This window comes from Bombus vosnesenskii, unplaced genomic scaffold (genome assembly GCF_011952255.1).
Source record: "Bombus vosnesenskii isolate JDL3184/JDL3185 unplaced genomic scaffold, Bvos_JDL3184-5_v1.1 scf7180000013293, whole genome shotgun sequence".
Taxonomy (NCBI): Eukaryota; Metazoa; Arthropoda; class Insecta; order Hymenoptera; family Apidae; genus Bombus; species Bombus vosnesenskii.
In genome coordinates this window covers 3003290-3020797 of record NW_022882944.1, presented here as the reverse complement: position 1 = coordinate 3020797, position 17508 = coordinate 3003290, and the positions used below count along the sequence as shown (strand labels likewise).

The 17508-nt window shown below is 34.0% G+C and overlaps 2 protein-coding genes across 2 annotated transcripts; one reads left to right on the top strand and one right to left on the bottom strand.

Annotated features, from left to right (window-relative positions):
* Positions 1-12566: 12566 nt before the first annotated feature.
* On the bottom strand, positions 12567-14063 carry LOC117232737 (WD repeat-containing protein 18). The gene has a single exon (XM_033492341.1). It carries the CDS (start codon positions 13892-13894, stop codon positions 12608-12610), a length of 1287 nt encoding a protein of 428 aa, XP_033348232.1. The 5' UTR covers positions 13895-14063; the 3' UTR covers positions 12567-12607.
* Positions 14064-14372: 309 nt separating this feature from the next.
* On the top strand, positions 14373-16304 carry LOC117232738. The gene is made up of 6 exons (XM_033492342.1): positions 14373-14755; positions 14842-15007; positions 15086-15303; positions 15376-15540; positions 15627-15805; positions 16106-16304. The coding sequence occupies exons 1-6, from the start codon at positions 14646-14648 to the stop codon at positions 16243-16245; spliced, it is 978 nt and encodes a 325-aa protein (XP_033348233.1). The 5' UTR covers positions 14373-14645; the 3' UTR covers positions 16246-16304.
* The last annotated feature ends 1204 nt before the right edge of the window (positions 16305-17508 follow it).

Genomic DNA, 17508 nt, shown 5'->3' with positions numbered 1-17508 from the left:
GCAGGGTTTCGCGCCGAAGGACGGCCCTGCGCCGTCCTAGGTGGTCATAGGGGCCGACACGTCGAGGAGGATCTGAATCTCCTCAGATTTGCACGACGGCCCAGGGGATAGCGTTGAGAGGGGTGGTCCCTCCCATGTCCCGAACTAAGGAATGACTCCCTCAGACAGGAGAAGACGCAGGAGCGCTTCGGCAGTAATTCGAAAGAGGTCCCGGAGCATCCAAGCTGAGCGTCAGGCGGTCCACCGTGGGGTTTTAGTTGGTAAAGCCCAACACTACCCGCCGCTTCCCAGAAGAGCGGAGGGGTGCCCATGAGGATTTCCCCACGTATAAAAAAGAAAGAAAAAAAGCGTATGTTCGCAAGAAATGTAACTTCCATTTATATTTTTGGATTGCTGTCAAATTTCACTATTATAATCACAGCAGTCATTACGATGCTAACGAAATTTCCAAAACTTTTATCTGATATACAGAATATATTCATAAAAGGAATTCAGTGGTAAGTGTTTGTCTACTTTTATGAGCCACTGTGTATATCTTGTTCCTATGTAGAAATATTGTATCTAAATTTGATGTTTCGTGTGGGAGTACTGTTTCGATATTTGGTTGAACGCGTAAGTAAGGGGTTTGTGGTACACAGGTGTAATAGTCGTGGTAGGTACTGCTGGTGTGTAAGATTTTTGTCTTCATCCACGTTGGGGGAGGATTTTCTTCCAATCATCCGGACCGCTCCCTTCTTCTCATTTAGGAATCGTGAAAAACAGGAGTATGAGTGCCGGGATTCGAACCTGGGTCTAAGAGCGTTCATAACCAATTACGCTAACCACAGCCCTGCCGTCGTGCAGGGTAGAAACCGTTGGAAAGTTTGCTGTCGAGTGCCGCTACAGATATTTTAATGATGAAAAAGTAAATCGAACTGCGTTTTCGAAACAATACCAGGAAACTCGAGATGAATGTTCGTTTTCTGATAGAAGGAAGAACGTTTACTTTTTAGTACCACTTGATCGGGATCGTTTTCTACAAACTGCAAATAGAAATAATTGAGGGAAAATATAAAAATATTGAGGAATATAAGAGGAACGAATGAAGCGTATTCCATACCTTGCTATTGCTTCCATTATGTTCGAAATCTTCCAACTATAATAATTCCAATAATACTCAATATTTTACTCGATAATTTAAAATGCAAAAGTATATTTTTGTCCCTTTTCGTTACATAGAGAAACTATTCTAATATAGTGAAATTTCATCTTCATTGCTTTTAAATTATTGCATATAAAATGTCATTTTTTATCTGGCACTTCAAACATATTTATTTAAAATAATTTATATAGAGCTATATTGTTCGATGCTCTTAGTTCCTATTAATAGAGGATTAAAACAGATTCTTGGATTAAAACAGGATATAAATTGACAAATTGCTCTCGTTGAACGTTTCAAACGACAATAATCCGCGAGATCAGAGGAATAGGACAGGCTATAACAAAAATTCATACTCTGATCCATCCTAATTATTCCATTCAAATAACGAAGTGACTATTTTCATTCCGCGTATCGCTTCACTCACGCGGCATCCATTCGTCCATTCTTTGTATTTTTTCTAATTGCACTGACTTTGTTTCGTTTAGAATACTATCTCTTTTATTACGTTTATCGTGAATTATTTTTACTAATTTCTACAAAAATATTGTAGTCCATAATCATTCCTCATCCTTTTCCTTGACTCATCCAGCAACGAAAGAGCATCTCGATCTCGAATTCTACAAATCAACGTAGAACTACCCTTACATCTACAGAAACTTCCTCGAATGGAAGATTCATACTTTCAACAGTTTTCACATTGCATTTTCCAAACTGGAATTCGTGAAAAAGTTACAGAAATCTCGCGATGATACACGACGTGAAAGAATCGAGTTCAAAGTTCCAACAGCTTTATTATGGACCCTCTTAATAATCAACACTTGTGTGCCACGGCTTTCGCCTCTTGTAATTCATTATTTTAAATAAATTACGAATAGATCGCATTTACGGTTAATTTAAATGTAGAAGAATGCACAGAATGCAAATAATGTACAACGATACCTGTGTATATGAAATATGCAAAGTTCAACGTCCATTACAATATTTAATTACATTTTATGTTCTTTATAATGCATTTTATATTTTAAAATTTCATATTCAGATGAAATAAATTTCTGCTTAGATTCTGTTGCTGCATTCATCATCGTAGAAATATGAATTTCCATAAATATCCAAAAGTGTCCGTATGCTGATTTAGAACTTCGTCTAAAGGACATTTCACGTGCGCCAACTTGATAGAACCGGAGAAAGTTTGATCGAATATCGAAGAGGAATTAACTCGGATTCGAGAAAGGGGTACCAAACGAACGTGATAAATCTCGTGGATGAAAAATCAAAGGAGCCAAAGCATCCTGTATTGTACATCGTAGGAACTCGTAGGATGATATTGATTCAGTCTAATCTGCCTCATCATGAACATCTCACGTGTTTATAAATCTTCGCGCGATCCTATGATCGGGTAACACGCGTCATTGTGTATTTGGATTATCCTGAATAATCGTTACAATCGTTCGCCTTTAAATAGACTACGCGGATAATACCGATAATTAATGTCAATTTTTTATTTCACGTCGATAACATGTTCCATAATTCCATTATCATTCGATCCAGTTGTAACTGTGACCTACAACTACAGATTGTAAATTCACGTCCCATTACCAGATACGGGAAGAGATATATTTGATAATGTATGATTCAAAAGATTTATGCGTGTTTCCTATTAAAGTGGAAGAGAGACAGATTGAATATTTCTTGTGAATGATAGGTAGAAACTTCTGCGTTTTATATCGGCAAAACGTATCGCGATTAAAAAGTGTTTTACCTTGTCCGATGAAATTCAAACGATTCGGCTAAAATTTCATTAAAACCAATCGATTTACATTAATTCGAATGGCTGAAATTCGAGAACAATTTCATTGTATGCCTTTGGCATCAACGTTTCTCTTTTCAATCTGCAACGCAATACGAAATAACATATTTGGAATCTTGCAACTTTTTTCACAATAGAAAGGATAACACAATTATGTGATCATAGAGAAGAATAAAAAAAATCATAAAATCACGCGAAACTTACTTTAATTAAAAATATGATATCTAAATTTGTATTTAGAATGTACTTCATATAGAATAAAATATAGAGTAAATGAAAAATAGTTGTCTCGTTGAAACACATTCTTTGTAACTGAAACTGGTTCGATTAATTGGTAGGATCTGCAACTCTGGATTCCCTCGATATTTTCCGTCGTCAGCGCAATCAAAAAGACCTTATGCGCCAACAAATTCATCGCCCCTCAATAAACGACCCTCGACATTACTCGAAACATTACACGCGAACAATATCTACTCGACGGCGAGTATAGAATACTCATTTCGCATGCAACAGATACACGTCGATACTCTCTGCCGTAGAGTGGCATCGATTCAGCTCGAATAACGTCGCGTTTCAACTTATTCCATACAAAATAATACTTCACTGATTCGCCATCACCCCCTCGGCCGATATCCGTGGCTTTCTCAAGAGAGAGGCGCATAATAAAAACGTCAAAACCGTACGATCAATACAGTACTCTGCAAAAGTCTTAACACTAGAACTACCACACCAGTCAAATTGACTGGTTTTACAATTTTATTTTAAAATTTCTGCTTTGTGTTATATTTTTTCCGCAATGATGTAATTACTTTCGCGACGATAACTAAAAGAGTGATATAACGAATTTTATTTTGTTTTTTATGTATTCAAACTGATAATAATTTTGTATCAGGGCTATTTATACCAATACCAGTCAAAATGACTGGTGCTACAATTTTATAAATGTGGCAACCCTCGTTTACGGATAATGGCCCCAGATGGTTTAATAATACCAAAAATGTACCACATAACATGGAATTCCTTCTGTAAAAAAGTAATAAATCAATAAATATGAAAATATTCTAGTATTACGTATTTTTTAAAGACCAGTCATTTTGACTGGTTTTAGTAGAAATAGCTTAACTATCGGTGGTTCTAGCGTTAAACCATGTATACAAGCATTCTCGTAAGAGCAACTAATTATATTTTTACGAAATATTTTTACATACATTATACACTATAGGTATACATATATTTTTCTCAACAACAAATATATGCATCCATAGTGTACCAAATTTTACATTATATGATATACAGGGTGGTTGGTAACTGGTGGTACAAGCGTAAAGGGGGTGATTCTACGCGAAAAAAGAAGTCGAAAATATAGAATACAAATTCTTTTTTATTTTTTTTTTTTTTAATTTTTCCATCGAGGCAACGTGATAAAGTGCACGCGTACCGAACGAAAGTTCAAAGTCGATTTTCTCGAAAACAAAGCCTCAAACGAAAAATTTTTATTCTATATTTTCGACTTCTTTTTTCACGTAGAATCGCCCTCTTTCCGCTTGTACGACCAATTACCAACCACCCTGTGTATTTTGAATATACGTAATGTATACAGACAGCAGCATAATATCAACAATTATCGTATATCAATATTTAGTAGAGATAATATACAGTTTGCAATAGGACACGTGAGACCCACTTCAGAAACTGAATGCACACTGTCTATTGGTCTTCGTTTATGAAACACAATGAATCTATTGTGTACGCAATATCTATTGAAAATGTTGAAACACTAAGGTTCAGAATAGAACAAGCTTCGCAACAAATTCGGGAAATACCAGGAAACATTCAGGTATAAGTGGATCCGTGACAAGACGTCTACAGGCTTGCTTTGAGATGCGAGTTGGTCAGTTTGAACATTCTCTGTAAGAGTAATTATACAATATAAAATGGAAAGAAAATTCAACAGAAAATTCGCTATATCTCCGAAACGAAGATGGGTAGAATATATATTTATACGAACTCTCTATATTTTTTTTAGGTGTACAATCAACCCCTGAAATGGGTCCCACGTGTTCTTCGTTACAGCCTGTAAATTAGTATATATATACATGTCCTGTTCAATTGGAAAACGCCGATATATATGGAAAAATAACATGAAAAAATGTTTCAGGCAAAAGTTGTATGATATCGACGAAGGACGTCCCATATTCTCATCTATTTGACCTTCCGATGACCTTAAAAGGTCCTGTGAAAGCCAGATCAAAATTTCTAAATCTACATCTTTTATTACATATTTTCGTCGCTGAAATTGAGACATTTCCGTAACATCGCCAACTCGTGCCTTTCATCCACTATCGAGATATGAAATTCAAATCCGACGTGCCATGCTACCGACATTAGCGTTACTGTACATACACAAATGTAAGACCGCGGGGATACATAAAGATATTTCTCATAATCCTACCATTGGTATGATACTACCTGAACACAGAATCGCAATTTCCTAATGTTTTCAAAGCAATCAGTCGCTTTAGGTAGTTGCCTGTATCTGCTCCGTCGAATTTGAAAGTTGGCGAATGACGCGGAAAACACGAGTTCGCAGTGTTCTCAGAACGTCCGAATATCAGTTATTGGAGCGTGTGCTAACAAAAATAAAGATATCCATTGAAGAATTTGTATGTCATCTTTACAGAACGTTTCATGGTCGTCGTAAGATAAAACAGATAAAAGCACAGCTGCTTCGATACCGTACAACTTTTCTCTGAAATATTTCTTCGTATCGTTCTTACTTTCCCAAATATTTCAGCGTTTCCAGTTAAACAGGACATACTTCAGGAATAATTCTTTTTTCTCAGCAACAAATTCGTGAGATGTGTATGATATACGAAGCTTTAAATCCTCAACCATCTTCTACCGGTGGTACAGTTCGTTTAATTAAAACGTAAAAACATACTCGTGTTCGATCTTGAACACGTTTCTGATATCAGCCAGCAGTTTATATTCAAATGAGTCGCGAATGAATGCAAACGAGGTACGTTTTACGAAACGCGTATCCGATGCGTGCGAGATTAAATTAGAACTAAGATGGCCGACCAGGACATTAAGAAGTAGGGGGTTTCTTTCGTCTTAGAAAGAGAATTTGCATGGGAATGGGTAGAAAGAGAATCGATGCCAGTGGATGATCTCGGCGAATTCTACCGAATTCTTCTTCTTTTCTCTTTCTTTCGTTCCATTGTTTTTTGCTACTTCTCATGCAAATATCATCGGTTGCTATATATTGTCTGAAAAAGTCATAAGCTATCCACTAAATGGAAATTTCCCGTTTTTACGAATGAATATGAAGATGCTTGATGTTTTAAATTTGTTCTCATTCCTTGAGAAACGTTTAATTCACGAATCGAATGGAAACTTCGACTAAGGATCTATTTTGTTAGATTAATTAGAAAATATAATTTACCTTAGAGTAATTTATGTTTGTAATATTGAGACTGGTTTATGTTTGTATCGTTTAATTTCAATTAGAATACATCTTCTAATATTTGATTTGATCTGTATTTCTGAAGAATTTTGCGGATTAGGCTAAACCATGATATGATATACGATATTTATATGGTTTAAATTAAATTAGAATATATCTCGTCATATTTAATTTCATTAAGTAATATTTACTTATTTATAACACTTACTTACAAGTTATACTTATCTATAATAAGTATTAACTTATTATAAATAATTAACCATGTCACTGCGCCACGCCAGAAAAATTACTGAAAATTCTCAACGCGAGATAAATTTTAATAAATAAAAAAAAAATATTTAATTTGGTCTATATTTCTGAAGAATTTATGGATCAGGGGAAACTACAATACAACGTATGATGTTTGTATCGTTCAAGTTAAATTAGAATATATCTTGTATTATTTAATTTAATCTAAATTTCTAGAGAATTTATGGATCAGGAAAAAATATGATAAAAATAGCTCCATAAAGAATACATCTATTCTTTCCTATTTATCTTTCCCATCTGCTTTCTGTATTATGTATAGCGTCCAAATATTAAAATCACCTACGCAGGATTTATCGAGCAATCAACGTTGTAGTAATAGCCTGTACACGATCATATTGGTCTCACTAGAGAAAATTTCCTTCGATTCAATGAAGATCGGTAAATATAGCGCGTTCATGAGAAACGATTGAAAATTGAAACGTTTCTCTCGGCTGGTCGTTCCGTGAGCTGTCTCGTCTATTTTTCCAGGCACGGTTCCCGTGTGCCGCTTAAACTTCCCTCCCCTTTCTCTTCGACGAGAAACAAGCCGGTCATTGTGTTAGGCACAATGAAAAGTTCCATTATTGTTAGCAAAGGATCCCGTAACCGGGGCTTATAAGCGTGCAACGAAACAAATTTACGGCGAATAGTAAATTCTCTGTTCTCTTTTCCTCCTTTACCCTCGAGCAACACCGTAAGGAAATTCCGCTCATTCGCGTGCATCGTCAATTTTACTGAATATTCTGAATTATTTCTTGCATGGTATCGTGCATGATTTTTTACAGCACGCTGCAAGACTCTATTACTAGCTTCTTTTTACATTAAGGAACAATACTAATTTAGCGTATTTGCGGTAGCGCGATGTACTTATGAAAAACACGATGGAAAACCGAAGTGAAACGAATGTGAACATTCAACATTCTAAAACATTAATTTGTTTGAATGGAAAGAGCGTGGGAGATGTCGAAAAATGTTTGAAACGAGTGTTATAGAATGTGGAGAAATACAAAGTATATTAACCCTTTCACCGTGTAATTCTATGATATGGAAAATTTCTCTATCATCAAAATATTTTCATTTTATTATTATTAATTTCAATTGCTATTTCATTTTTAATGTTAAGTACGAAAAATACGCAAACTACAATGAAGTAGAAAAATAATTTCAGCTTTCAGAATTCAGCTCCTTGTTATGAGAATTTCTCTCTTTGTGTTTGGATTAATGTTAATCTGGCTTAAAGGAGAAATATAAAGAAAGAGGTGTAGAATTCTGAATGAATGGAATAAAATAATTATTCCTACAAATATCGTCAAGATTTCGTTCTGAATTTCTCGTATTACATACAGAGTATGTAAACCTTCAGCATTTAGAATCCAAGACGAATAACTTGAAAGATAATAATTTCCGTATCGTTAAAATTTCTTGCGCTTTTCCATGTCACAATACCAAATTCGAAAGTTTGGTATAAAATGAAATTCTAAATCATTGGCGCGAAGAAAACGATTTATCGGGTGTGAACGGGGCTTTAATCCTGGTGCTGAGTAAGTCTAATGTATAATTATGGGTTCGTTTCGCTGATGTACGTTTCAATTGATTTATTCCACGAAACTGTGCGCGGACATGGACCGCGTAAATTTATTATTATTCGCGTTGTTTGCTAACTGGAAATACGTGTTGACGGATTCAATTTTATTTATTCCATTTGCGTAAAGAATTCGAATATGCATTTAATCTAATGACGCGCGCTAAATGCACAAATATTTGGAAAATGTAAGCTAACATTCTCTCATGAGAAACTTTGTATCTCGAGTAAATCGATATCGAACGCTCATCGAGCACGCGTATACTTGAGAATAAATTGCTGGAATTATTAGAAAATGTGTCGCCTCTGAACTGAAAGGAATTTCATTTTTCAAGAAGATGGAGAATATCATCACACTTTGGTAAATATGTAAAAGATTTTAAATAACCAATATCTCTGCCGGATTCGCGATACTAGTGATCAAACAGCTTGGCACTGATGGATTCTTTCTTAACTTATTAAGCATCAAACGATGAAATAGACGGACAAAAGTTATCTAAATGCGATATTCTGAAATAAATATACAGATAAAGCAACGTGTACAATACTTAACATACTTATGCGAGTGTATAGATAAGGAATTTTTGAAAAGTTTTGAACAATTTTTGAAGACATTGGTCATTAAATCTGGTCTTCTGATGACTGTTCACGATTACTAGATTTTTTTGAAATGATTAGAGTAAGATAAATTTCGTAGACTGAGAAATGTCGAACAATATGAGTGTTTTAGATAACATTGTCAGAGAAAAAGAGCGCGAATACAGAATATGATATTTTGTCAAAATTAAATGTTACGGTGTAGTATATTTTAATTCATTGCGGGTCCCAGAGTAAAATACGTAAAATTCTCGTGGCAGTCAACGTGTTAGAGTTGTTTCCGAAAAATTAAATGACATAAAATTTCAAGTACTGTACATATGAACTTCCAAGATTGTTTTTTCAAGTGAAAATTACAAACTAAATTCAGCAGATTTTCTTACAACGACTTTATCGCTAAGTATGTCATCATATAATTAACATAATATTATTTTCGAAATATTCTGTATTTTCGTATGACCAAATGATATGTTTATTATAATCACGCACTCGTACGTTCTACAAAAAGAATCAACTCCACAATGCGAAGAGTGCAACACTCGAAGCACGATAGATCACTCAATCTTCCGAATTGTCGGAAGTAAAACACATTCTGTGAAAAACATTCAGTGAAGCCTTCCTTCAAGGAAGATCTAGCGGATGAAGAAATGCACGAATTGGTAAAATTCATCAAGAAAATCTGGTTAGTCAATAGAATAGCATTTAATGTAAAACCACGCTTTTGATACGGCATTAAAGTTTAATCTAAAAATTATGTATATTATATTACACATTTTAACAGAAAGTAAGTTCTACATTGATGAAAACCAACTGCTGAGTAAAAGATATCACTTTCCTCTCATTTGAAGATATTCTGTATAACTTTCTCAAATAATCATCTCGTACAACGTCAGAGAAGTTGAATATCACTGTAAGAAATGATAAAGAAATTGATTGAAGCAAGTGCGAAAATCAGAAGCGATCTTCCATCTTAAAATCGCCCAAAGTTGGGATAATTATACCGAGGATTCTCTTTTGAAACACGAGATTACGTCGTGAAGGATGAGTAATTAGCAATGCGAGATTATAAGCGGAATTTACAATGGTGGTAAAAATCAACCGATGCTTTTGAGCGGCTTGCAACAGCGCTAGTAGTCAGTATGGGGTGAAAAATGCAGGGGAATCCCATGATCCGCCGATGGAAAATTACGCATCGTGGATATTATGATCGTGACTAATGCTGGGCGAATAATTAATCCCATTCTTCAACGACGTTGAGCGATATCACGATACGTTTTATGATACTACAGCTTGGACGAGGAGGATAAGAGGGTAGCTTCCTTGGCGATTAAACTGAAAAGTTCACCATAGAAAGGTCCTCCGGTTTTAATTTGAGATAAAAAAAGCTTGTAGGGGGAACATATGTATAGTAGGAAAAAACAAAAGAAGTAATCACGTACCTTTATTTTCTAATAAAGCATCCTTTTATCAAGTTCTATAAATTTCATTTCTAGAGTACCAAATTTTTGTAGCCATACACATAAAAGTGTTACTAGATAATTCCGAAATGTGATATACTTGGACATACTAATTAATTAGTACGTATATGTTGTAATAAATACAATAATGTGCCAATATCTTTTGTAGTCATTGCAAATAATCCTTCTCCCTCCAGTATACAATGTGGGCAAGATGTATGATAACTGGTGGTACAAGCAATCGTGCCAAAGGTAATTCTTCGTGAAAAAATAAGTTAAAAATGTAGGATAATATTTTTACATACGAGACATCGATTTCGAAGAAAACGATTCTAAAAATCTGCTCGATGCACGTATACTAACGTTTTATTAAATCAAAAATGTATTTTAGAGATTACAGGAGTGTTGACGTGTCAACTAAATTTATATTTAATTGTATAAAGTGTTCAAATATCTACCGACGTATAATTCTCTTATTAAAAAGAACAGTTTCAATTTATATACCAAAAAATTTTCTCATTTGCCATAGCGAAAGGTTTTAAAGTTTTTTTTTTTTTTTTGAAGAACAGAAAGCAAAATATTATCAGAGATTTGTAGGAACATGTAACGGAACGAAAATATCATGTAGAAGTCAAGAAGTAAAACGTAATTTCGGATTCGAATAATTATTTCGTAATAAACCGACATATCCATCCTACCTAAAAAAAAAAAAAAAAAAAAAAAAAAATGCAGGAACAGAACAATTTTAAACGTATGAAAATGAAGGTCTGATTTAATCGGACGCGCGTTGAATTTTTCATATAAATTCAAATTCTTTCATCGACGCGAGAATAATTAATATAGGAGTACCGACCAATATTTTATTAAAACGAACTTTTTATCGAAACGAAAATAACTTGAAATAAAGAGACGCAAGAAAGGAGATCTCCGTATTAAAAAATGCTTCGATTTACTTCCTTTTTTATTCCATGTAACGCGAATCCCACGTGTAACATGACCTATTTGCACACCGATTTCGAGAATCTGTGGAAAAAGAAGTATATAACCGAAAAAAATTGGTATTTATTTGCAAAAATAAAATTATGTAGTATGCGGATTGAATAATGACTACATCCATTATTTTCATCAGTATATTAGTTTTTAAATTTTGTTCATCGTGAAATTAAATATTTTTTCTAGGGTCTTGGAAATAAATTACCATGCAGCAAGTTCAAAAACTAGAATAAAGAGCATGAATCGTTTTTCGAAGCCGAATTTTCGATCGGAATATTAGCTCTTCGGGGACGATCATAGCTGAAATATTGCTTGCCATTAAACCGAGAAACAGACACGTTTTGTTTCATTTAACGTGTTTGTATCACAGCGAGTTAATCATTTTATCGTCGTGCGACGTGAACAAGTTATACCCTTTATAGAATGTTTTTCCACGGTGACAGAGAGTGAAACAGCGAAACAGTTTTTCATTATTATTTCCATGTTTTTTTCATGAGCAATTTTTAAATTTTCTCTTCTGTATAGTACAATGATTTATCTCTCTAATATTATGAGAATATAAATTTCACGGATAATATCGTCCTCCTTATGTCAAACCCATGAATGTGCAAATTTATCCTGTGTTTTTCACTTTTTTAAAAAGTTAAACGAATTGCCTTTCTTTGTCTGCTTACTTTATGCCAAAACTGTTACTAATGTTACGAGTATATTATGGTCTGAGCTTCATTTATGATCTGTAGAATTATCTCGTTTCATTTTACCTTCAATCGTGAAGTACCGAATTAATTGTGAATTTATCGAACCACGAGTTCATGATATTGGCATAAGAGGGATATGCTCTAGTATTCATTTAACTGTCACGAAATTATTCTCGGCAACTAGTGAAAAATTCCTCTATATATGCCTTGTGTGAATTTCAAAATTTATAATAAATTTTATTTTTCATTTTATTCTATTCGTGCTAAATGTTTCTCGTTCTCGTTTCTAATGCAATCAAAAAGCAAACGAATTAGAAATACGAAATAAAAATATTTAACACCCTCTGTAACCAATGCATTTTACTTATCTTGTTACAGCTAATTGGATATTACTGCAACTTCATTTTTTACCACATAACCCATTTTCAAACAGAATAAGAAGGATTGTGAAAGATAGGTAAGATAAGTTACATTATTTACAGCGTGCAACAAGTACTCTTTATTATGTTCAGTTTTCATGAGAAAACTTTGACTAAATAACTTAAAAATTATATATATATATATACAAAACTTTAAGTCTAAGTTAAATCTATATTCGACTTATTCAAAATATGTTTTACACTGTACTGATACATAGCAGCATTGATTTTCTTCAGTTTATCGATCTCGTCCTTCATCTCGGAAAACTTTTTCGAGGTTACGTCCTCTGATCCGGCCATATCGATATTTTTTTCTGTGTACAAATCAAAATCTAAAATGTCTGTTGTATTTCGATCCCTTGAAATCACTTCGATGAAGCTTTCCTTTCCGCTATCGTCCGATATCCTATGTAAATTACATAGTTGTAAACGCGGCTTAAGGTTGGTGACCCGGAAATTGTCGTAGTTTTTCGCGAAGAATGCAGCGGTGATTGGTCCCTTGTGATCGATCGTACGAAGAATTTGACGACTCGCTATGTCCCAGACGTGAACTTCGCCGCTGGTCGAGCCCGACACCAGGTATCGACAATCGATCGATATCGATAATGATACTACGCTCGATTTGTGCCCCTGGAAAACTATCACTCCATCCGAATTTCCGTCATTCCGTACCTGCACATGATGCTCTATTCCACGTGGCGGCTCGTGCAAATTGAATCCATATATGTCACCGTTTGTGCAGCCCACGAATAAATCACTTTCGCGTGCGTTCATGGAAACGGAAGTGAGTGGCACGTCGAACACAAGGGTGAGCAATAGCAATCCGGAGCCTGGGTCGTAAATGTTGCATGTTCGATCGAGAGATACGGAGCACAGTCTTCCTCGCGCGCCAGCATGTCCAAATTGTAGGTCCTTCACTGGCAAAGAGTGATGAGAGAATGCGTGCAATGGCGTAGGATGTTCCTCGTTCAATACACGATACAACGACCACACGAAAATTAATCCGTCCTCGGCGCCACTGGCGAAAATGGAACCGTCTTTGCTGAACGTCAAACAGGTCACTGTCTGATAATGTTGCGATAAATTCTTTAACAAACGCCCGTTGCACAATTGCCAGAGGAATAGTTTTTCGGAAATGGCCGCGACCATGTAGGCGCCATTGGGCGTGCAATTCAGAGCAGTAACCTTTCCCGGTGTTGTCAATCTCAGGTTAGATACGGGAGAATGACTGTTCAATGGCCAAACATGTATACGCGGTTTCGTTAAATCCGCACCCACTATATAACTGTCGCTTAAAAGTTGAAGAGTTCTATGACTGAGAGCACCAGCATTTTTATAAGTCGATAAAATTGAACCAGTTCGGTGATCCCACACAGCTGCACTCCAATGTTCACCGCTACTGTCACTAGTTAAAATCACTTCTCTCGTGTCGGCAATTCGCGACATTTTTATTATAGTTTTATTAAACTTAAAACCTGATTATGGTTACTTTAAGTCTTAACATATTTTGGTATAAATCTTTTCGTTCGATTTAGTATTCTCTCGAGTCGAGTTCTAACTTTTCTGTAAACACGTGCGTTGCACTAGGTTAGATTTCCACCATAAACCATAGCGCTTTTAGAGCCACTAGTCGAAACTTATTTTAGGTAGTACAGAAACGATTCTATTGGACAGTATAACCTCTCAAGTATCATTCATTCCCATAAAATCTTTTGCTTAAATAATTATAATGACTGAATAAATTAACTTTCTTAACAAATTTTTTTCGTTTAGCGTATTTTTTGTGAAAGGAATAACTTATATATACAATAATATCATAATTTTATAATTGTATATATTTGATATATTTTATTATAAATAATAAACTAACGACGAAATTTTCCTTTACCAAAATCTTATTTCTTGATACTTATTTTCCATTCACTTAAGATATGTTACATCATAGTAGGAAGTATCAATGTTGATGATTCATGTTTCAAAACAGATGAGTATATCAAGCAGAGCTTCCTTGACTGACCTTGAGAATAATAGTATTTATATGACATAATCCTAATCTTCGAGAATCGTTAGTAAAGCCTTTTTAAAAATTTGGTTTTGCTATATCAGTCTATTTTAGATTTAGATGATCGGTTCCACCTGATAACAAAACCGATAAGGGGTTACTAGATCGTGAAGTAATATTTGTTTCAATTTTCTCATGGGCTTTCTCGATGATGAATTACAAGAGGTATCAAAACTTTGTCAAAATGTCGTTGATGGTAGCCGTCTTGTTTCTTGTGTTTGTACTATGGTGCGAGTGGAAATAACGTAAGTTTACTTCTAGCGATTATGATAACTGACTAACTATTACCAAATAACTTCCTAATTAATTCCATTATTTACAAACGTCATAGGAAGACCGAGTTCAAGACCATCGTCGTGTGCATACAGTTCGCGGAGAGCTATCCTAATGCTCCATTGTTACTTGAATTGAAGAGCAAAACTCTATCTGTGAAATTACTTAAAGGTCTAACAGAAGTCTGTGAACAGGAATGCAAGAAATTGTTGGGAAAGGCACAGGTAAATATTTGAATCTACCAAATCGAACAATTTCTTATTTATATGAATTTACTACATGAATTTCAATTAATGCTGTAGGTGTTACCAATATTGAAATTTATCCGTAATTTCATTGGCGAAAATCCTTTGATTTGTTGCTATGATGAAATCTCAACCATAAAAAAACTCTTGGGGGACAACGATGAAATAAAATTGAAACAAAAATATTCTTGTATTGGTTTGAAGATTAAGAAAGAGTTATATTATTTCAAAGCTAAAATCGATGTACCAGATAATTATCCAGTTGCCTGTATAAAGTATGTACCAATGACGACTAAAGACATAAACAAGAAATTTATATTTCTTTTTAATAATTGTTTTGTTTGTAGATTGAAAGATGTAGATACAAATTTTCCTCCACTATTTACACGCCATTTCACAGGTCAAGGAAGGGAATTAGCCAGACAGTGTGTAGAACCACCGCTTAGGAAGAAATCACACACTCCTTTTATTCCCTCACCATCCTTGGAAGTTGTTACATCTTTTCTCATACAGTATGTCTATTTATCAATGTTCATGTTATATCAATATCATTTTTACTCTTATTTAATATTTTCTTTTTGTGAATTATATCACCTAGATGTGTAAAGAATTTGCCACAGGAGCATTGTCAGTCATGCAAACAAACATGTCTGCCAGAGAATCCAGAAAATGCAGAAACCAACGAAACTGCAGATATGCATGTAGAGAGACTTTACTGTGGACATTTGTTTCACCTACGCTGTCTTGTGACGTACATGAAGACTCCTCCATTCCATGGTAATTTCTATTATTGCATCGAATATCAATTGTCACATTAATGTAATGTAATATTAATGGGTAATGGTAATAATGTTTGACACGAATATTTATGCAATTTTATATTTTTATGAATATAATTAAGTAACCTAAACAGCACTTAGTTTCAACTACTAAATATTGTAATAAGTACTTTGTTCCCGATATTTTACATATATTTATGTATTATATGTATTTTGTAGATTTTTATACACTTATATTTCCAAAAGAAGGCACACATCAGCATTCTGGTTTCAAATAATATTGTTTATTCTATTATAGGGGGTAAAAAATGTCCAACATGTGAACAACGTATCTATCATGAAAAATGGGGTGTAAGCGATAAGCTTGCAGAAGAACGTTGGGCTCATCAACAAGCCCGAGCTAGGGAACTAGCAGAGGTAGAAGATTTTTTCAACTGAAATCTACATTTCATTTAAATCATATCTCTAAGTGATGATATTTCCATGAAAGAGTGCAATATCACGAACAAAATATTGCTATGGATAATTAGGGAGAAATGAGTGGTGAGGATGGGATAACAAGTGTAGGAAAATTTTCAAAATAACATTATTTATAATTCCACGCGTATCTATGTTCGCGTACAAATGTATATAGGTCAGTGTTAAAAGAAGGTATTTTTAATACCGTGAAGTTTATTATGATATACACTAAACGGTTTATATATATGCTTTATAATAACAATTTGCTTGATACGGTGCTAATATTTCGCATTATTCAATTTTTTTTTTACTAAACTAACATTGTAAAATATTTGTAACATTGAAGAAAGAATCATTCAATGATTTTGTATAAATTTAGATCTTCAGTCATTTTTATATTGAATATTTGAATTTGTACTTTGAAATAACTAAAGAACTTATTTTATATTACACTGATATTGAAAAGACGTTTTAATTAAAATATTTGAAAGAAGAAAAATCAATTGGAAAATGCTGTTGATATACTACTTATCGTGCGTTAAAGTACTCACCAGTTCGGTTACGAAGTGCCTTTCCATGTTTCACTATTATGACGGGGATAGTACTGAATGTTACTTGTGTGTGTTGTGAAGTGCGTCCTCATATAGTTTTTAATATCTTGATGTTGAATTGAATTTAATTGAATCGTATTATTAATTAACTATCACAGAAAGATATAATATAATTTGTTAATAACTGACAACAATATTCAACCGTTAAAAACTTTCAATGTCGCGGATCGAATATTCCTCGTGCGAAAAAGGGCGCGATATTTAATGTACTGATTTCAGCGCCACTCGCGGAGTGCAGAATTAATCGATGTTATCGAAACGTCTAATTGCAATTTTTCAAAAACTCTTAAGGTTGGACACCTACTGTATAACAAAACAAACAAAACAATCAATTTTTACTAGTAACTAATAATTAATGTATGAAACAAAAACAAAGTATATTCTTTCTTAACAAAATTGTTTTTTACGTGGAATGACTTATACATTTTTATTTTTGATTGTAATAATAAATACTTGTGGAAGAATGTATTTTACTACGTCAATTTTATTCCAAACGAAAAATATTTAACTTAAAAGACATGAGAAACTCACGTGTATTAATAACTAATAATGTTCATGACTTTAATGGAGTTCTAAATGTAAATTTTTCTCATAATCGATAATCGAAAAATGGTCGATACGGTTTATAGCG